This window comes from Pristiophorus japonicus, chromosome 19 (genome assembly GCF_044704955.1).
Source record: "Pristiophorus japonicus isolate sPriJap1 chromosome 19, sPriJap1.hap1, whole genome shotgun sequence".
In the NCBI taxonomy this organism is placed as follows: Eukaryota; Metazoa; Chordata; class Chondrichthyes; family Pristiophoridae; genus Pristiophorus; species Pristiophorus japonicus.
The window spans coordinates 78,408,140-78,424,818 of NC_091995.1; the positions used below are offsets into that span (position 1 = coordinate 78,408,140).

Here is a 16,679-nt window from a genome sequence, read left to right on the forward strand (position 1 = left end):
ATATGTAACCTTCAGGGCTGCTGACCGAGGGCCGTGCGGCTCTTTGTCGGCCGGCACGGACACGATGGGCAGAAGTGGCCTCCTTCTGCGCTGTAAATTTCTATGTTTCTATGTTTTACCTTAGGCGTCAATTACAATATAGAAATGGATGCAGCCAGCGAACAGAAAAAAAAACTTTAAAAAAAAGTTAATATTTCACATAAATAGTTGAGATTGTGACGTTTTAGATATATCTGACTTCATGGCAGCAGGGCAAACGAGATATAAAGACGTGTTTTCCCCCTTGTACTCGCTGTTCTTGTAACTAAATCAGTTATGCCATCATAATGTTGCGTTTCAGAATTTGAATTGTCGTATTCGCTTGCAGGCTGCAACAGATCAAAAAAAAGGGACCTGTCAGATTATAAAGTTGAAATGAAAGAAGCACTGAGAATTGTACAGGTCTAACAAACAGCAGCTGACAGGAAATGGCACTTCTGTTTTGGATGGGTTATTGCACCAGTTCCGTTATAAAGCGGAATCTGTGATGAAGATGAACAAAGACCAAGGAAGGGCAGGCTTCGACGGACAACATAGATGTTTGATCTACTCGGCCTGTGTCTTGACTTCAGCAGCTCTGCTCTCGGCCTGTGTGACAGCACTGGCTTTGCACCATGTCCTTGCACTGAGGGTAGAAATCTCCTCGATGAGAGAGGAGCTGGAGAGCTACAAGTATCAGCTGGATCGCTTGGAAGCCAGGGCCCAAGGGAGCAAAGGGCAGGCAGCCAATTGGAGCAGCTCTGTGGATCGGGTCAGTGACTTTCTCCAGAGAGAGCTGCAGAACGAGGAGGGAGCAGGAGATGAGCGGGTGAAATTCAGAGCTGGCAGGTCGCTTCCTGAGCCAGTGCAGCAGTCCTGCGTGCAACTGATCGCCACCAATGACCAAAGGCCGGTGGTAAGATCAAGTAATTGCCAGAAATGTATACAGGGCAGGTCTCTGCAGAGCTGCCGAGCTGAACGAAGATCTGTTTCCAACCAGAACCATGCGGAGGAAACCACTGTCCCGTGGATTCTCAGCTTGAAAAAGGGTAACGCCCTTGACAAGAAAGATAACAAGATCGCGGTGAATGAAGCCGGTTACTTTCTGGTGTACAGTCAAGTGTGGTATAAGGACAATACTTTCACAATGGGACATCTGATTAAAAGGAAGAAGGCCAGCGTTGTCGGTAACGAGCCCCGCACCGTGATCCTCTTCCGGTGCATCCAGAACATGTCGGCCTGCTGCCCAAATAATTCCTGTTTCACCGCTGGCATTGCCAGACTTGAAGTGGGCGATGAGCTGGAACTTGTCATACCACGAATACAGGCACAGATTGCGCTGAATGGCGACGGGACATTCTTTGGGGCGATAAAACTGCTATAAGCGCCGTCCAAAGCAAGAGAGGCAAATTGCGTCTCAATTGAAATCAGTTCCTTCCTGGTGGGAAAAATGGCTGTTAAAAAAAAAAGTTTTATTGGAGAAAGTCAGACCAATTTCTCTGTGCACACAGGAACACAAAAGACTTGCATTTATATAGCGCCTTTCGCGACCACCGCACATCCCAAAGCGCTTTACAGCCAATTAAGTACTTTTGGAGTGTAGTCACTGTTGTAATTTGGGAAAAGTACAGCTGAATATAGAATTGCTGCTCTGGTTTGGCAGATATTTAATTAGTAATCAGTAACAGACATGCTAAAGCAAAGCTGAGAGTGGGTATGAATGGAGTCGGCCTGCACTGCATCCTTTCCTGCTTTGCATTTGGAGGAAGTCGAGGTTACATGATGTGTGTGTGGAGGGCGGCCCAGAATATGTCAATCCTGCAGAAGGCTGACACATGGCAAGCATCCTGCAATCTCCGTGGTCTGCAGAAACGACAACTATTTTGATGTAAAAGACTGACTGCACCTTCAACAGTGCAGTGCTCCTGCACCACTGCACTGGAATGGCAGCCTAGATTTTTTTGTGCTCAAGACCCTGGAGCGCTGCGGAAACTTCAAGCAGTGGGACATCTTATCGAAGACGATACAGAAGCTCCGTACAGATCGTGCCCCAAACAAAAGCCTGTCCGACACGCAGGGTGAGAGAAACTCCGAAGGGAGACACCGACTGAGGTCTAACCTCACCGAGTGAGGCCAGAGCCGCCAGTGACATAAGCCCGAAGAAAGCAAGACTTGGATTTGTAATGTGAGAAAATACATAAGAAGATACAGTCACCATGACAACATAGTGAGCTGTCAGAGCACATCACCCAAGCACCCCCTTGAAGCAGATGGAGTTCATGGTGGTGGGACCAGCAGCAGATAGAACTGCAGACTGCTAAGTGGTAAGCAGTAAAGAAAGAAATACTTGCATTTATATAGCGCCGTTCGCGACTACCCGACGTCTCAAAGCACTTTACAGCCAATGAAGTACTGTTGGAGTGTCGTCAGATTGTAATGTGAGAAACGCGGCAGCCAATTTGCACACAGCAAGCTCCCACAAGCAGCAACGTGACGACCATATAATCTGTTTTTGTTACGTTGATTGAGGGATAAATATTGGCCAGGACACCGGGGATAACTCCCCTGCTCCTTTTCGAGACAGTGCCATGGGATCGTTTACGTCCATCTGAGAGAGCAGACGGGGCCTCGGTTTAACGTCTCACCCGATAGACAGGATACAACGGATACAGCTATTTTGTGTAAAACTTTTAAATCAAGCGCCCCCTTATTAAAGGGGCACTACAAACGGCAAATGAACAAATAAAAACTTTTTGAAACTTTAAATGGTGAAATTAAAAAGTGGTTGCCGGGGGTGATGACGCACTCCAGTACAGTAAGGATACAAAGCACAAGTCCAGTGGAAAAGAAGGATCGACAGACCCCAAGGAAACAGACCAAGTGCGTTGGCTGAATGGGGCCACAACGGGAAAATGTTAGCTCCTCCTCTGAAGGGGAAGAGGAATCGAGAGAGAAAGTCCTAGGACAGGCAGCCCAGTCCCATTGTCAAGGCAACCCAGTGTCCACCAATTGTAGGAAACCAGCAGGAAAAGTGCAGATTCCACAGCACCCAGCCCAATAAGCAAACAGCCCCAACTCTCGGGGCTGGCCCACCAAGCAATGCTACAACATCGTCACAACCAATAACTTCAGAGCCTTAAAATTCTTCCCACAGACTGTAGGGAGGGATAATAAAGACTGGAATTACTGACAGTATGGAAAGAAAGAAAAACTTGCGTTTATATAGCGCCTTTCACAACCATGGACATCCCAAAGCGCTTTACAGCCAATGAAGTACTTTTGCAGTGCAGTCACTGTTGTAATGTGGGAAACGCGGCAGTCAACAAACAGCCATGTGATAATAACCAGACAATGTGATATTATGTTGGTTGAGGGGTAAATATTAGCCAGGACACAGTATTTGCACACGCAAGTTAGTGTGGCTATTAAAGCAGCATTAATGAATGTGCTCTGTAATATTTCACCGGGTCACATACTGAGACATCCTTCGGTCTGCCTGAAACTTGCAGCTTTTTCAGTGCCAAGACCTTTTGAGACTGGGGGCTAGAAATTGCGGTGCACCCCGTTTGGGGCGATTACATTTTCAGGGAGCACAGAAGTATCGCCAGGCGAAAAAGATTTGCTGCTGCCAGGAACTTCCCCTTTCGCGCTCCAAGAGGGAAGTGGGGTGCTAAACCAAGCGGTGCCACTTCCCTTAGAGCACTGAAGAGGTGGCATCGGCAGAGCGCTGAGCAACGTGCCGCTGAGCAGCGCTGCCGTCTGTACAGGCTCCCTTCCTCGCTTAAAGGGAAGGGCCAATGACGGGTTGAATGAATCTTCATGCTGTCTCTGTTGGGCCACGGCACCTGTGCTACGTGCATAGCAGCCCCAAGCTCTCTAAGAGAGTGCAGGGCTGAGCAATTGCGGGGCCACAAGAATTCAGGAGGCACCAGAATGGGGAGAGAAATACATTTTGCCCTACCCGACCACCACCGCCTTTAAATATCGCTCCTCAAGCTGCCGGCCGAGGTGACAAAGCCTCCTGTAGCTGCCGTTGTTGACGCCCGGTGATGCTACAGGGGGCGGGAGCGAATATTGCAAGCGGGGCGGTAACGGGGCGCTGTGCCACGGATGACGTCACGATCTCCGGAGTGCAGGAGAGCGAGGCGATAAGTGTTCACGCCGGCCCAAAATCGGCAGGGAAGTTCGCGGGAGTCGGTGATTTTGCCACGTGCTGTCGGTAACCGCTTATTGCTCGATTACTGCCCCTCACAGGCGCTAACGGGAGGCGCAAACCAGGTGAATTTTCCCCCCCCCCCCCCCCGGGTAATTCAGACATGCACAGTCCATTGTATAGGACTCCATGTTGAAGGATGGAAAGAAGCTTGGTGCAGCTGTCTCAAGGGCAATATGGGGAACCTAACACCCTCCTTTCTTGGCGATCAGTGCAATTGTGTATTCGGAAACCTACATGTAAATGTAGCATCTTTTCTAAGTGAATGTTTACGAAGAAACCAGATGTATGAATGTATGGACAAATATATTAGTGTGAACGTTACCTGATACCGTCAGTCAGAAAAAGTGACTTGTAAATTATGACATGGCTCAATACTGTACAGAAATTTTTTGGACTGTGTATGTATTTGCTTGATCAAAGGAATAAAGTTTATTTTTGAAAAAAATCTGTTCTGAGCGGTTTAGTATCCGACACCTTTGGACCAAACATGAAATTGATTTTTGGGACAGATCCATCCACCGAGATGGCTGTGGTGGGAGACCTGGAGCATCTCTAGTCCTCGAGGGCCCGGCTGCAGACGGCTGTGTCTCGGCAACAGCCAGAGCAGTCTGGGCCAGCAGGCTGTGTGGGGCACAGGATCAGTAGCTGGCAGGGGAGCAGGCGTGCTGCCGCCCTGAGATAGGACCGGATGGGTGTAAGGTTTCTAAATCTCTGGCATGAAATTGACAACAAGACCGATTCTTTTAAAACAATTTGGAATAGTTTATTAAACACACACACATGCACATCTATCAGAGAAACAGCAGTCCTCAGCTATCCGACGGATCTACTTGGTTACAACAGATACAATGATGTTACAATAAAAAAGGTATACTTTGCCTGTAGAGGAAGGTCTTGCTTTTTGCCGTGTGCTTAAGAAAAGAGACCCAGCCATCTTTGGCTTGACTTTTTATATCCCTTAAGGCCATTCTTTCTCAGAAACTCGCCTTCATTAGCACCTGGCAGATGTAGGGCATTGGGGTATGCAGCTGTCACAACAACAACCTGCATTTATATAGCATCGTTATCATAGCAAAACGTCACAAGGCACTTCACAGGAGAGTTATCAAACAAAATGTAACACCGAGCCACAGAAGGAGATATTAGGGCAGACTTGGTCAAAGAGGTAGGTTTTTATAAGCGTCATAAAGGAGGAAAGAGAGGCGGAGAGAATTTGCGGGGAATTCCAGAGCTTGGGGCCCAGGCAGCTGAAGACACGGTCGTCAATGGTGGAACGATTAAAATCGGGGATGCTCAAGAGGCCAGAATTGGAGGCGCACAGGTATCTTAGAGGGTTGGAGGGCTGGAGGTGATTACCGAGATAAGAAGTGGGGAGGACGTGGAAAGATTTGTGAACAAAATGAGAATATTAAACTCAAAACGTTGCTTAACCGAAAGCCAATGTTGGTCTGCGAGTGGGATCTCGCTTAGGGTAATTTCTGTTTAAAATCAGCAATAAAAGAAATAAACTTTTCTTCTGGTCTTTTAATTAGCTCATCAAACAGGAGCTCCAGGTATTTATCCTTGACTTTTTTAAAATCGCATTCAGGGCACCATAAAGTAACACTTTGGCCTGCTTCCTTGTCTGTCAGCCAGATGCCTAGACAAAGATTATGATACACAATGACCGAAGCCTTCTGTTTTCTTACTGCAGCTCCCAGCTCCCTCATGGTGTTGCTGTGTATCTCGGCTGCTTTGAGCACCTCATTCGAGTTTCCAAGCCCCAAAGTAATCATGTCAGAAAGCATTTCCAGGTGAAATCGAGCACCTTTCAGCCAGGCGTAGAAGGTCAAAACATTTGCCCTATTGACAGGATTTTGAAGCATAGCCTGGCTGATCCTCTTGAGCTGATTGAACAGCTCCCTCTCGTATATCTCAGCTTCTTTACAGAGTTTCTCTGTGTGGTTTGCAAATATTAAGCAGCGATCGGTGTAGGCAGCAAGTATGTTACCGATTTCCTCTGCTTTGTCTTCATTGAATGCTCTGCGGATTATGTCCTCAAAGCTGCTGTCATTTTCAAAAACTTTGTGTGCAATAAGACAACCAGCTAAAGCCAATATTCCCAATGAGGAAGCAGTAGAAATTGCAGCAACACGGCTTACTGCAAAAACATTTTTCAAACAGGAACTTAACACCATTTTCCAAATATGGCATTACTGTTTTTGTAAGAACTACTTTTGTGTATTCCCAGCTTGTTGTGACCTCTGCATATGCGTTCTTATCCTTCATCTTCTGATAGAACCTTTGTGCAATTTTTTCTGTTTCAGTCACCGAAGCATTGTTGCCCATGTCGTTCTTTAAATCAGGTGTATTCCTGTATCAAATACAGCTCAGGATACAGTAAATCCCACGGTGGATCAAAGCCTTGATATCAAGAGTTTAAAGTCTCTTGGATTGATGGATGCCTGAAACATTAGCAGCAACAATTTGTTAACTTCTGGACAACAATTGCTAGCAATTTATTCAAACATAGCAGGAAGCAGCCAGTATGTCACTCAAGCAGTGAACCGAGACAACAAGTACTTGTGGTTTATTTTCCCATTGGAGCATCATAGCTGACCCTGACATCCGCTCACTTCCAACGGGCGTTTCTGGTTAATGATTAGGAGTGGGAACATCTAATCCCCCCCTCTCCCCAGCCCTTCCCACCCCCGCTCTGTAGCCCACGGTGCTGAGATCACAAAGGTTGAGATCAACTTTATGGCTCTTGGGCACAGTAGCATAGTGGTAATGTTACTGCCATTGTGCACATCACGTGCTCGACAGAGACTCTGTCGTTGAGTGGGGCCAGCAGCCGGAGGGAGGCCAGGACGTCGTCACACGTCCCAAGGCAAGCGCTCTACTTGGAACTCCTACACGGCAAGCGAGCCCCAGGTGAGCAGAGGAAACGTTTCAAGGACACCCTCAAAGCCTCCTTGATAAAATACAACTTCTCCACTGACACCTGGGAATCCCTGACCAAAGACCGCCCTAAGTGGAGGAAGAGCATCCGGGAGGGCGCTGAGCACCTCGAGTCTCATCGGCGAGAACATGCAGAAAGCAAGCGCAGGCAGCGGAAGGAGCGTGCGGAAACCAGACTCCCCACCCACCCCTTCCCTCAACCACTGTCTGTCCCACCTGCGACAGACACTGTAATTCCCATATTGGACTGTTCAGCCACCTGAGAACTCACTTTTATAGTGGAAGCAAGTCTTCCTCGATTTTGAGGGACTGCCTATGATTGTTATGTATGCAACACCTTGTAACCAGCATTGTACCACCACCAGAGGGTGCTGGTCTTCCAGAGCAAGGAGATGTCCACGTCTGCGTGTTGCAGACTGGCGCAATCCAAGATCCAGGAGTACGTGCTGAGGGACGCACTAAAAATTGGTGCAGTCGCTGCAAAGGCACGGTGGAGAAGAGCCACAGTTTAAAGCCCTTCCGAGACGATAAACCCAGGGGCTGGAATCAGTATAAAACTCCCCTCGGGCTGTACTTGTAAACCTTTTGTATACATAGAGCACCGTGATCTGAAAAAACCTATGCAGTGCCATGTATAATGCAAGTTCTGTTTAGCAATGTATGTTGCAAAGAAATGTAACTGTACCCTCACCCATTCCGTGTACCGTATAGTGCCACTGGTAAAGCAATATGATAACTGTAGTACAATGTATCCTGGATTGTACTGAAATGTACCTCGAAATGTAAAGCAAGCAAATCTATTGAACGGAACTGCCGTTAGCATCCAAATGTACTGAACTGCCTTCCAATGTATTGTGCAAATTTTTATATGAATAAAGTATATTTTGAAATAATAAAAATATTTCATTTCAGAATTTGAATTGTTGTGTTCGCTTGCAGGCTGCAGCAGATTAAAAAAAAGGACCTGTCCGATTATAAAGTTGAAATGAGAGAGAATCACTGAGAATTGTCGCTATCATCATCATCATAGGCAGACCCTCGAGTCGAGGATGACTTGCTGCCACGTCAAAAAGTTCACAGGTGTTTCAATGAAGGACCTAATATTCCGGATCCCGAGCTACATGTTGAAGGGTGGAAGATGCCTGTGCGTGGATTTTTTTAACGTGGGGTGGCCGTTGCACACCAGCCACCACACGGGCTTGACCGAGCTAGGTCTTGGTCCAGTGGCAAAGGTTAACCAGGACGACTGGAGACCAGCTCTTCTGCAACGACCTAGTGCGCACACACATCGCAGTGTGGGCTGGCCCGTGCTGCACCTGGGCCCTCGCCTCTCCTGGGCCCCGATCACATGGCTCCACGATCACTCGCTGCTCCTTTGCCCCGATCTCGCCGCTCCTGCTGTACCTGCCCACGCTCCAATCACCGACCTGGATCTTGGTGACGTCTCTCTTCGATGCCGTTGCTCTTCTGCTCCAGCATGTGCTGCTCCCTGGAGTGGTATGCCGCCTCGCTGCTCCTTTTCGCTCCCCGGCCTGCTCCGATGGTACTCACAGGCCGGGGGCTGCACAGCCTTTCAATGTACAAGTCTAACAAACAGCAGCTGACAGGAAAGGGCACTCCTGTTTTATTGGGTTAGGGCACCAGTTCCGTTGTAAAGTGGAATCTGTGATGAAGATGAACACAGACCAAGAAAAGACAGGCTTCGACATACAACACAGCCTGATCTACTCAGCCTGTGTCTTCACTTCTACAAGTCTTCACGGCAGCTGGGGAATTTAAATTCAGTTAATTAAATAAATCTGGAATAAAAAGCTAGTATCAGTAATGGTGACTATGAAACTAGCGGATTGTCGTAAAAACCCATCTGGTTCAATAATGTCCTTTAGGGAAGGAAATCTTACCTGGTCTGGCCTATATGTGATTCCAGACCCACAGTAATGTAATTCACTCTGAACTGTCCCTCTGAAATGGCCTAGCAAGCTACTCAGTTGTAACAAATTGTCAGAAGGGAGCGAAGCCAAGCTGGAAATGGAAGGCAGAAAATGAGTATACAAGTTTGGAAGGCAGAGGAAACAAAGGCTAGAAAATAGACAACAAGGGAGTTAGGCAGTGCTAAATGGTAAATACTTCAATGCAAGGAGTCTAGGGAATAAGGCAGATGAGCTGAGAGCACAGATAGACACTTGGGAATACGATATTATAGCTAGTACTGAGACATGGCTGAAAGAAGGGCAGGTATGGCAGCTCAGGCAAGATAGAGAGGAGCTTAAAAAAGGGGGGGCGCATCACGGTATTGATTAAAGAAACAATTATAGCTTTGAGGAGGGATGATATGTTGGAGGCCATATGGATTGAACTAAAGAACAAAATGGGGCGGTCACATTGCTGGGAGTATACTATAGACCCCCAAACAGTCCGAGGGAGATAGAAGAGCAAATTTGGATGCAAATTACTGACAAGTGCAAAACAATAGGGCAGTAATAGTGGGGGATTTCCCGAATACCCGAATATTAACTGGGATACTATCAGTAAAAGATACAGAGGGCACAGAATTCCTAAATTGTATTCTGGAGAACTTCTTTATCCAATACATGGGGATGGGGGAAAGTTCTAATTTAGTGTTAGGGATTGAAGCTGGGCATAGAAACATAGAAATGTAGGTGCAGGAGTAGGCCATTCGGCCCTTCGAACCTGCACCACCATTCAATAAGATCATGGCTGATCATTCACCTCAGTACCCCTTTCCTGCTTTCTCTCCATACCCCTTGATTCCTTTAGACATAAGGGCCATATCTAACTCCCTCTTGAATATATCCAATGAACTGGCATCAACAACTCTCTGCGGCAGGGAATTCCACAGGTTAACAACTCTCTGAGTGAAGAAGTTTCTCCTCATCTCAGTCCTAAATGGCTTACCCCTTATCCTTAGACTGTGTCCCCTGGTTCTGGACTTCCCCAACATCGGGAATATTCTTCCTGCATCTAACCTGTCCAGTCCCATCAGAATTTTATATGTTTCTATGAGATTGCCTCTCATCCTTCTAAACTCCAATGAATACAGGCCCAGATGACCTCATATGTCAGTCCTGCCATCCTGGGAATCAGTCTGGTGAACCTTCGCTGCACTCCCTCAATAGCAAGAAGGTCCTCCCTCAGGTTAGGAAACTAAAACTGAACACAATTTTCCAGGTGAGGCCACACCAAGGCCCTGTACAACTGCAGTAAGACCTCCCTGCTCCTATACTCAAATCCCCTAGCTATGAAGGCCAACATGCCATTTGCCTTCTTCACCGCCTGCTGTACCTGCGTGCCAAACTTTCAATGACTGATGTACCATGACACCCAGGTCTTGTTGCACCTCCCCAGGTGGATGGAGTAGCAGTGGGAGAGCATTTTTGTGGTAGTATAATTCAGTTAGTTTTAGCATAATTATGGATAAGGACAATGTAAAAACAGGAGTACGGGCTCTAAATTGGGGGAAGGCCAATGTTACTAGACTGAGAAGTGATTTGGCAAAAGTGACTGGAAACAGTTACTTGAAGGTAAATCAATGCCAGAGCAGTGGGAGGCATTCAAGAGGGAGATACATGGAGATCAGGGTAAACATGTTCCCACAAAGAAAATGGGTAGAACTGCCAAATTTAGAGCTCCCTGGATTCCAAGGTGCATACAGGGTAAGCTAAGGCTAAAAAGGGAAGCCTATATCAGATATCGTGAGCCCAATACTGCAGAAAGTATAGAAAATGCAGGAATGAAATTAAGAAGGAAATTAGGAAAGCAAAAAGAAGTCATGAAAAAGTACCGGAAAATAGAATCAAAGAAAACCCAAAGATGTTTTACAATTACATAGGTGAGACTAGAACTAGAGGGCATAATCTTAGAATAAGGGGCTGCCCATTTAAAACTGAGATGAGGAGGAATTTCTTCTCTCAGAGGGTTGTAAATCTGTGGAATTTGCTGCCTCAGAGAGCTGTGGAAGCTGGGACATTGAATAAATTTAAGACAGAGATAGACAGTTTCTTAACCGATAAGGGAATAAGGCGTCATGGGGAGCGGGCAGGGAAGTGGAGCTGAGTCCATGATCAGATCAGCCAATTTTGTATTAAATGGTGGAGCAGGCTCGAGGGGCCATATGGCCTACTCCTGCTCCTATTTCTTATGTTCTTATGTTCTTATAAAGAGCAAGAGGATAACTAAGAAACGAGTAGGGCCTATTAGGGACCAAAATAGTGATGTATGTGCAGAGGTGGAGGATGTGGGTAAGATACTAAATGAATACTTTGTGGCTGTCTTCACAAAAGAGGGGGAACGATGCTGATGTTGAAGTTCAGGAGGAAGACAGTAAAATATTGGATGGGATAAATTTAGTAAGTGGGAAGTTTTAAGGTGTTTTGCATCTTTGAAAGTTGATAAATCGCCAGGACCGGACGAAATATATCTGAGGCTACGAAAAGAAGCAAGGGAGGAAATTGTGGAGGCTCTGACCATTATTTTTCAATCCTCCCTGGCTGCAGGAGATGTGCCAGAGGATTGGAGAACTGCTAAAAAAGGAAGGAAGGGATAAACCGAGCAATTACAGGCCAATTAGTTTAAGCTCCATGGTGGATAATTACTGGAATAAATTCTGTGGGACAGGATAAAGTTTCATTTAGAAAGACACAGATTAATGAAAGACAGTCAGCATGTGTTTGTTAAGGGAAGGTCGGGTCTGACTAACTTGATTGAGTTCTTTGAGGAGGTAACAAGGAGGGTCAATGAGGGCAGTGCGTTTGATGTAGTCTAAATGGATTTTAGCAAGGCTTTTAACAAGGTTCCACATGGCAGGCTGATCAAAAAAGTAAAAGTCCATGGGATCCAAGGGAGAGTGACAAATTGGATCCAAAACTGGCTTAGTGGCAGGAAGCAAAGGGCAATGGTTGAGGGGAGTTTTTGTGACTGAAGGGCTGTTTCCAGTGGGGTTCCACAGGGCTCAGTACTCAGTCCCTTACTTTTTGTAATGTATATTAATGATTTAGACTTAAATGTAGGGGGTATGATAAAGAAATTTTACGATGATACAAAAATTGGCCGTGTGGTTGACAGTGAGGAGGAAAGCTCTAGGTACAGGAAGATATCAATGAACTGGTCAGTGGAACAGAAAGGTGGCAAATGGAATTCAATCTGAAAAATTGTGAGGTAATGCATTTGGGGAGGGGCAACTACATTACAGAAAGGATGTAATTGCACTGGAAAGGGTGCAGAGGAGATTTACGAGAATGTTTCCAGACTGGAAACCTTTAGCTATGAGGAATGATTGGATAGGCTGGGGTTGTTTTCCTTGGATCAGAAGAGGCTGAGGGGAGATTTAATTGAGGTATATAAAATTATGAGGGGCCTAGATATAGTGGATAGGAAGGACCTATTTCTCTTAGCAGAGGGGTCAATAACCAGGGGGCATAGATTTAAAGTAGTTGGTAGAAGGAGGAGAGGGGAGATGAGGAAACATTTTTTCACCCAGAGGGTGGTGGGGTTCTGGAACTCACTGCCTGAAAGGGTGTTAGAGGCAGAAACCCTCACTACATTTAAAGGTACTTGGATGTGCACTTGAAGTGCCGTAACCTACAGGGCTACGGACCTAGAGCTGGAAGGTGGGATTAGGCTGGGTGGCTTTTTTTGATCATCATGGACATGATGGGCTGAATGGCTTCCTTCTGTGTTGTAATTTCTCTAAGATTCTATGTTCAAGGAGCACTAGTAAAATTGAAGTCAAGAGAATCAGGGGTGAAACTCTCCTCACCTCACATAAAGATGGTTGTGGTTGTTGGAGGTCAATCATCACAGCCCCAGGACATCGCAGCTGGTGTTCCTCAGGGCAGTGTCCTAGGCCCAACCATCTTCTGTTGCTTCATCAATGACCTTCCCTCCATCATAAGGTCAGAAGTGGGGATGTTCGCTGATGACTGCACAGTTCAGTGCCATTCGCAGCTCCCCAGATAATGAAGCCGTCCATGCCCACTTGCAGCAAAACCTGGATGACAATCAGGCTTGGGCTGATATGTGGCAAGTAACATTCGTACCACACAAGTGCCAGGCAATCACCATCTCAAATAAGCGAGAGTCTAACCACCTTCACTTGATATTCAACCGCATTACCATCACCGAATCCTCAACCATCAACATTGACTAGAAACTTAACTGGACCAGACACATAAATACTGTGGCTACAAGAGCGGGTCAGAGGCTGGGTATTCTGCGGCAAGTGTCTCACCTCCTGACTCCCTAAAGCCTTTTCACCATCTGCAAGGCACAAGTCAGGAATGTGATGAAATACTCTTCACTTGCCTGGATGAGTGTAGCTCCAACAACACTCAAGAAGCTCGGCACCATCCAGGACAAAGCAGCCCGCTTGATCGGCATCCCATCCACCACCTTAAACATTCACTCCCTCCACCACCGGCGCACCGTGGCTGCAGTGTGCATCATCTACATCATCATCATAGGCAATCCCTCATAATCATGGAAAACTTGCTTCCACTCTACAAATTCATTCTTAGGTGACTGAACAGTGCAATACTAGAAACATAGTCCCTGACATAGGTGGGACAGATAGTCGTTGAGGGAAGGGGGGGTGGGACTGGTTTGCCGCACGCTCTTTCCGCTGCCTGCGCTTGATTTCTGCATGCTCTCACAATGAGACTCTAGGTGCTCAGCACCCTCCCGGATGCTCTTCCTCCACTTAGGGCAGTCTCTGGCCAGGGACTCCCAGGTGTTGGTGGGATGTTGCACTTTATCAGGGAGGCTTTGAGGGTGTCCTTGTAACGTTTCCTCTGCCCACCTTGGGCTCGTTTGCCGTGAAGGAGTTCCGAGTAGAGCACTTGCTTTGGAAGACTCGTGTCTGGCATGCGAACAATGTGGCCCGCCCAACAGAGCTGATCAAGTATGGTCAGTGTTTCAATGCTGGGGATATTGGTCTGGTTGAGGACGCTAAGATGCACTGCAGCAACTCGCCAAAGCTTCTTTCGGCAGCACTTGCTCAGATTTTTTGAAGAGTTAGCTGCAGGTTACAGGAAACTGATTTGCATCAGTTCTTTCAACATAGTTTTCAGCTCTTTTTACATTCCTTTCTGTGCTATGGAACCGGCCGTTTTTTAAAAAAGGACCAATACCGGATTAATTGGAAATGAGACGAGCAGAATGGGTTCTACTTGATAATACTAACAGAAAATGCTCGAAAGAGAAAGGACTGAGAAACATTTCAAGTGGGATCCTCCCTCATTTCTGGCCAGTAGAATAATTTAAATCCGAGTACTCAACCCTAGGCACAGAATTGCTGCAAAGAGTCTAAGGATAAGGGGTGAGCCACTTAGGACCGAGATGAGGAGAAATGTCTTTACCCAGTTTGGAAGAAAGAATCTATGAATCTATGGCTTATGGTAAAGGGAAGGGTTAAATTCTGTTTTTGCTATAGTTGAAGAAATAATAGGACTAGAACAACACCCACACTTTTTAGCCTTGAAACTTAGAAATGTAATTAAATGACTATCTGGTATTAAAAGGGAGTCTCCTGATATTCTGCTTATCAGACTGAACAGGGAGAAACTATGCAAGGATAGATAGAGTGTGTGCCTCCCAAGACGACCTTTGTACTCACGGAACTAATGAATAAGATTCCTTTTCTATTTCTGTATTCTATTTCTGTATTAAGATAGGGACAATTTGCTTGTACAGGAGAGCTTTCTGCCTTGGTGCGATCCAAGCAGGCTCTCCGAGATATCTCGCTTTTAAATAAAATTCTCTCGAAGCACGACTTAGAAAGCCTCCACCTGAGTTAATTTATCATAGAAAATTCTTCGACAATACCGGATTAATTGGAGATGAGACGAGCAGAATGGGTTCTACTTGGTAATACTAACAGAAAATGCTCGAAAGAGAAAGGACTGAGAAACATTTCAAGTGGGATCCCCCCTCATTTCTGGCCAGTATAATAATTTTAATCCGAGTACTCAACCCTAGGCACAGAATTGCTGCAAACAGTCTAAGGATAAGGGGTGAGCCATTTAGGTCCGAGATGAGGAGAAACGTCTTCACCCAGAGAGTGGTGAACCTGTGGAATTCTCTACCACAGAAAGTTGTTGAGGCCAATTCACTAAATATATTCACAAAGGAGTTAGATGTTTCTATGTTTCTATGCTTCTAACTTGTATCAAAGAGTTTAATGCACGTACTTACTTTTAGGCTGTTGGCTGTAGGCTGGCAATCACAGAATAAGCACAGTAGAAAGTGAAACAATTTGTGTTCAGGAAGTTCAAGCCAACTGGGACATATCTCAACAATCAGACCATCAGTTCTGACGAAAGCGAAGTGAGCTGAAACATTAACTCTGTTTTCCTCTCTCAGGAAGTGCCTGACCCACTGAGCATTTCCTGCTGTTTCTGTTTTTATTTCTGAACTATTTCCTGTTCGATTCAAAACAAGAACAAAAGATTGGAGACACTCAGCAGGTCAGGGAGCATCGGTCAAGGAAACACATTTGAGGTACAATAACTTCCTTCAGAACTGAAAGATATTCCAGTTGGTCGGCAACTCAGAGGGAGCAATCATTTTCCAACATTCCATAGACTCTGGATCAGTTCCTATGGAGTGGAGGGTAGCCAATATAACCCCACTTTTAAAAAAGGAGGGAGAGAGAAAACAGGGAATTATAGAGCGGTCAGCCTGACATCGGCAGTGGGTAAAATGGTGGAATCAATTATTAAGGATGTCATAGCAGCGCATTTGGAAAGAGGTGACATGATAGGTCCAAGTCAGCTTGGATTTGTGAAAGGGAAATCATGCTTGACAAATCTTCTGGAATTTTTTGAGGATGTTTCCAGTAGAGTGGACAAGGGAGAACCAATTGATGTGGTGTATTTGGACTTTAAGAAGGCTTTTGACAAGGTCCCACACAAGAGATTAATGTGCAAAGTTAAAGCACATGGGATTGGGAGTAGTGTGCTGACGTGGATTGAGAACTGGTTGGCAGACAGGAAGCAAAGAGTAGGAGTAAATGGGAACTTTTCAGAATGGCAGGCAGTGACTAGTGGGGTACTGCAAAGTTCTGTGCTGGGGCCCCAGCTGTTTACATTGTACATTAATGATTTAGACGAGGGGATTAAATGTAGTATCTCCAAATTTGCAGATGACACTAAGTTGGGTGGCAGTGTGAGCTGTGAGGAGGATGCTATGAGTGACTTGGATAGGTTAGGTGAGTGGGCAAATGCATGGCAGATGAAATATAATGTGGATAAATGTGAGGTTATCCACTTTGGTGGTAAAAACAGAGAGACAGACTATTATCTGAATGGTGACAGATTAGGAAAAGGGGAGGTGCAACGAGACCTGGGTGTCATGGTACGTCAGTCATTGAAGGTTGGCATGCAGGTACAGCAGGCGGTTAAGAAAGCAAATGGCATGTTGGCCTTCATAGCGAGGGGATTTGAGTACAGGGGCAGGGAGGTGTTACTACAGTTGTACAGGGCCTTGGTGA

General features: G+C 46.0%; 1 protein-coding gene and 1 long non-coding RNA gene across 2 annotated transcripts; one reads left to right on the forward strand and one right to left on the reverse strand.

The window, feature by feature from the left end:
* Positions 1-526: 526 nt before the first annotated feature.
* Positions 527-1,503, forward strand: LOC139230502 (tumor necrosis factor ligand superfamily member 13B-like). Its single transcript, XM_070862329.1, has one exon. It carries the CDS (start codon positions 527-529, stop codon positions 1,400-1,402), a length of 876 nt encoding a protein of 291 aa, XP_070718430.1. The 3' UTR covers positions 1,403-1,503.
* Positions 1,504-4,972: 3,469 nt separating this feature from the next.
* Positions 4,973-15,497, reverse strand: LOC139230503 (uncharacterized). The gene is made up of 2 exons (XR_011587942.1): positions 15,383-15,497; positions 4,973-6,678 (listed from the first exon to the last, which is right to left on the reverse strand). It is a non-coding gene; the product is annotated as an uncharacterized lncRNA (long non-coding RNA).
* Between the last annotated feature and the right edge of the window lie 1,182 nt (positions 15,498-16,679).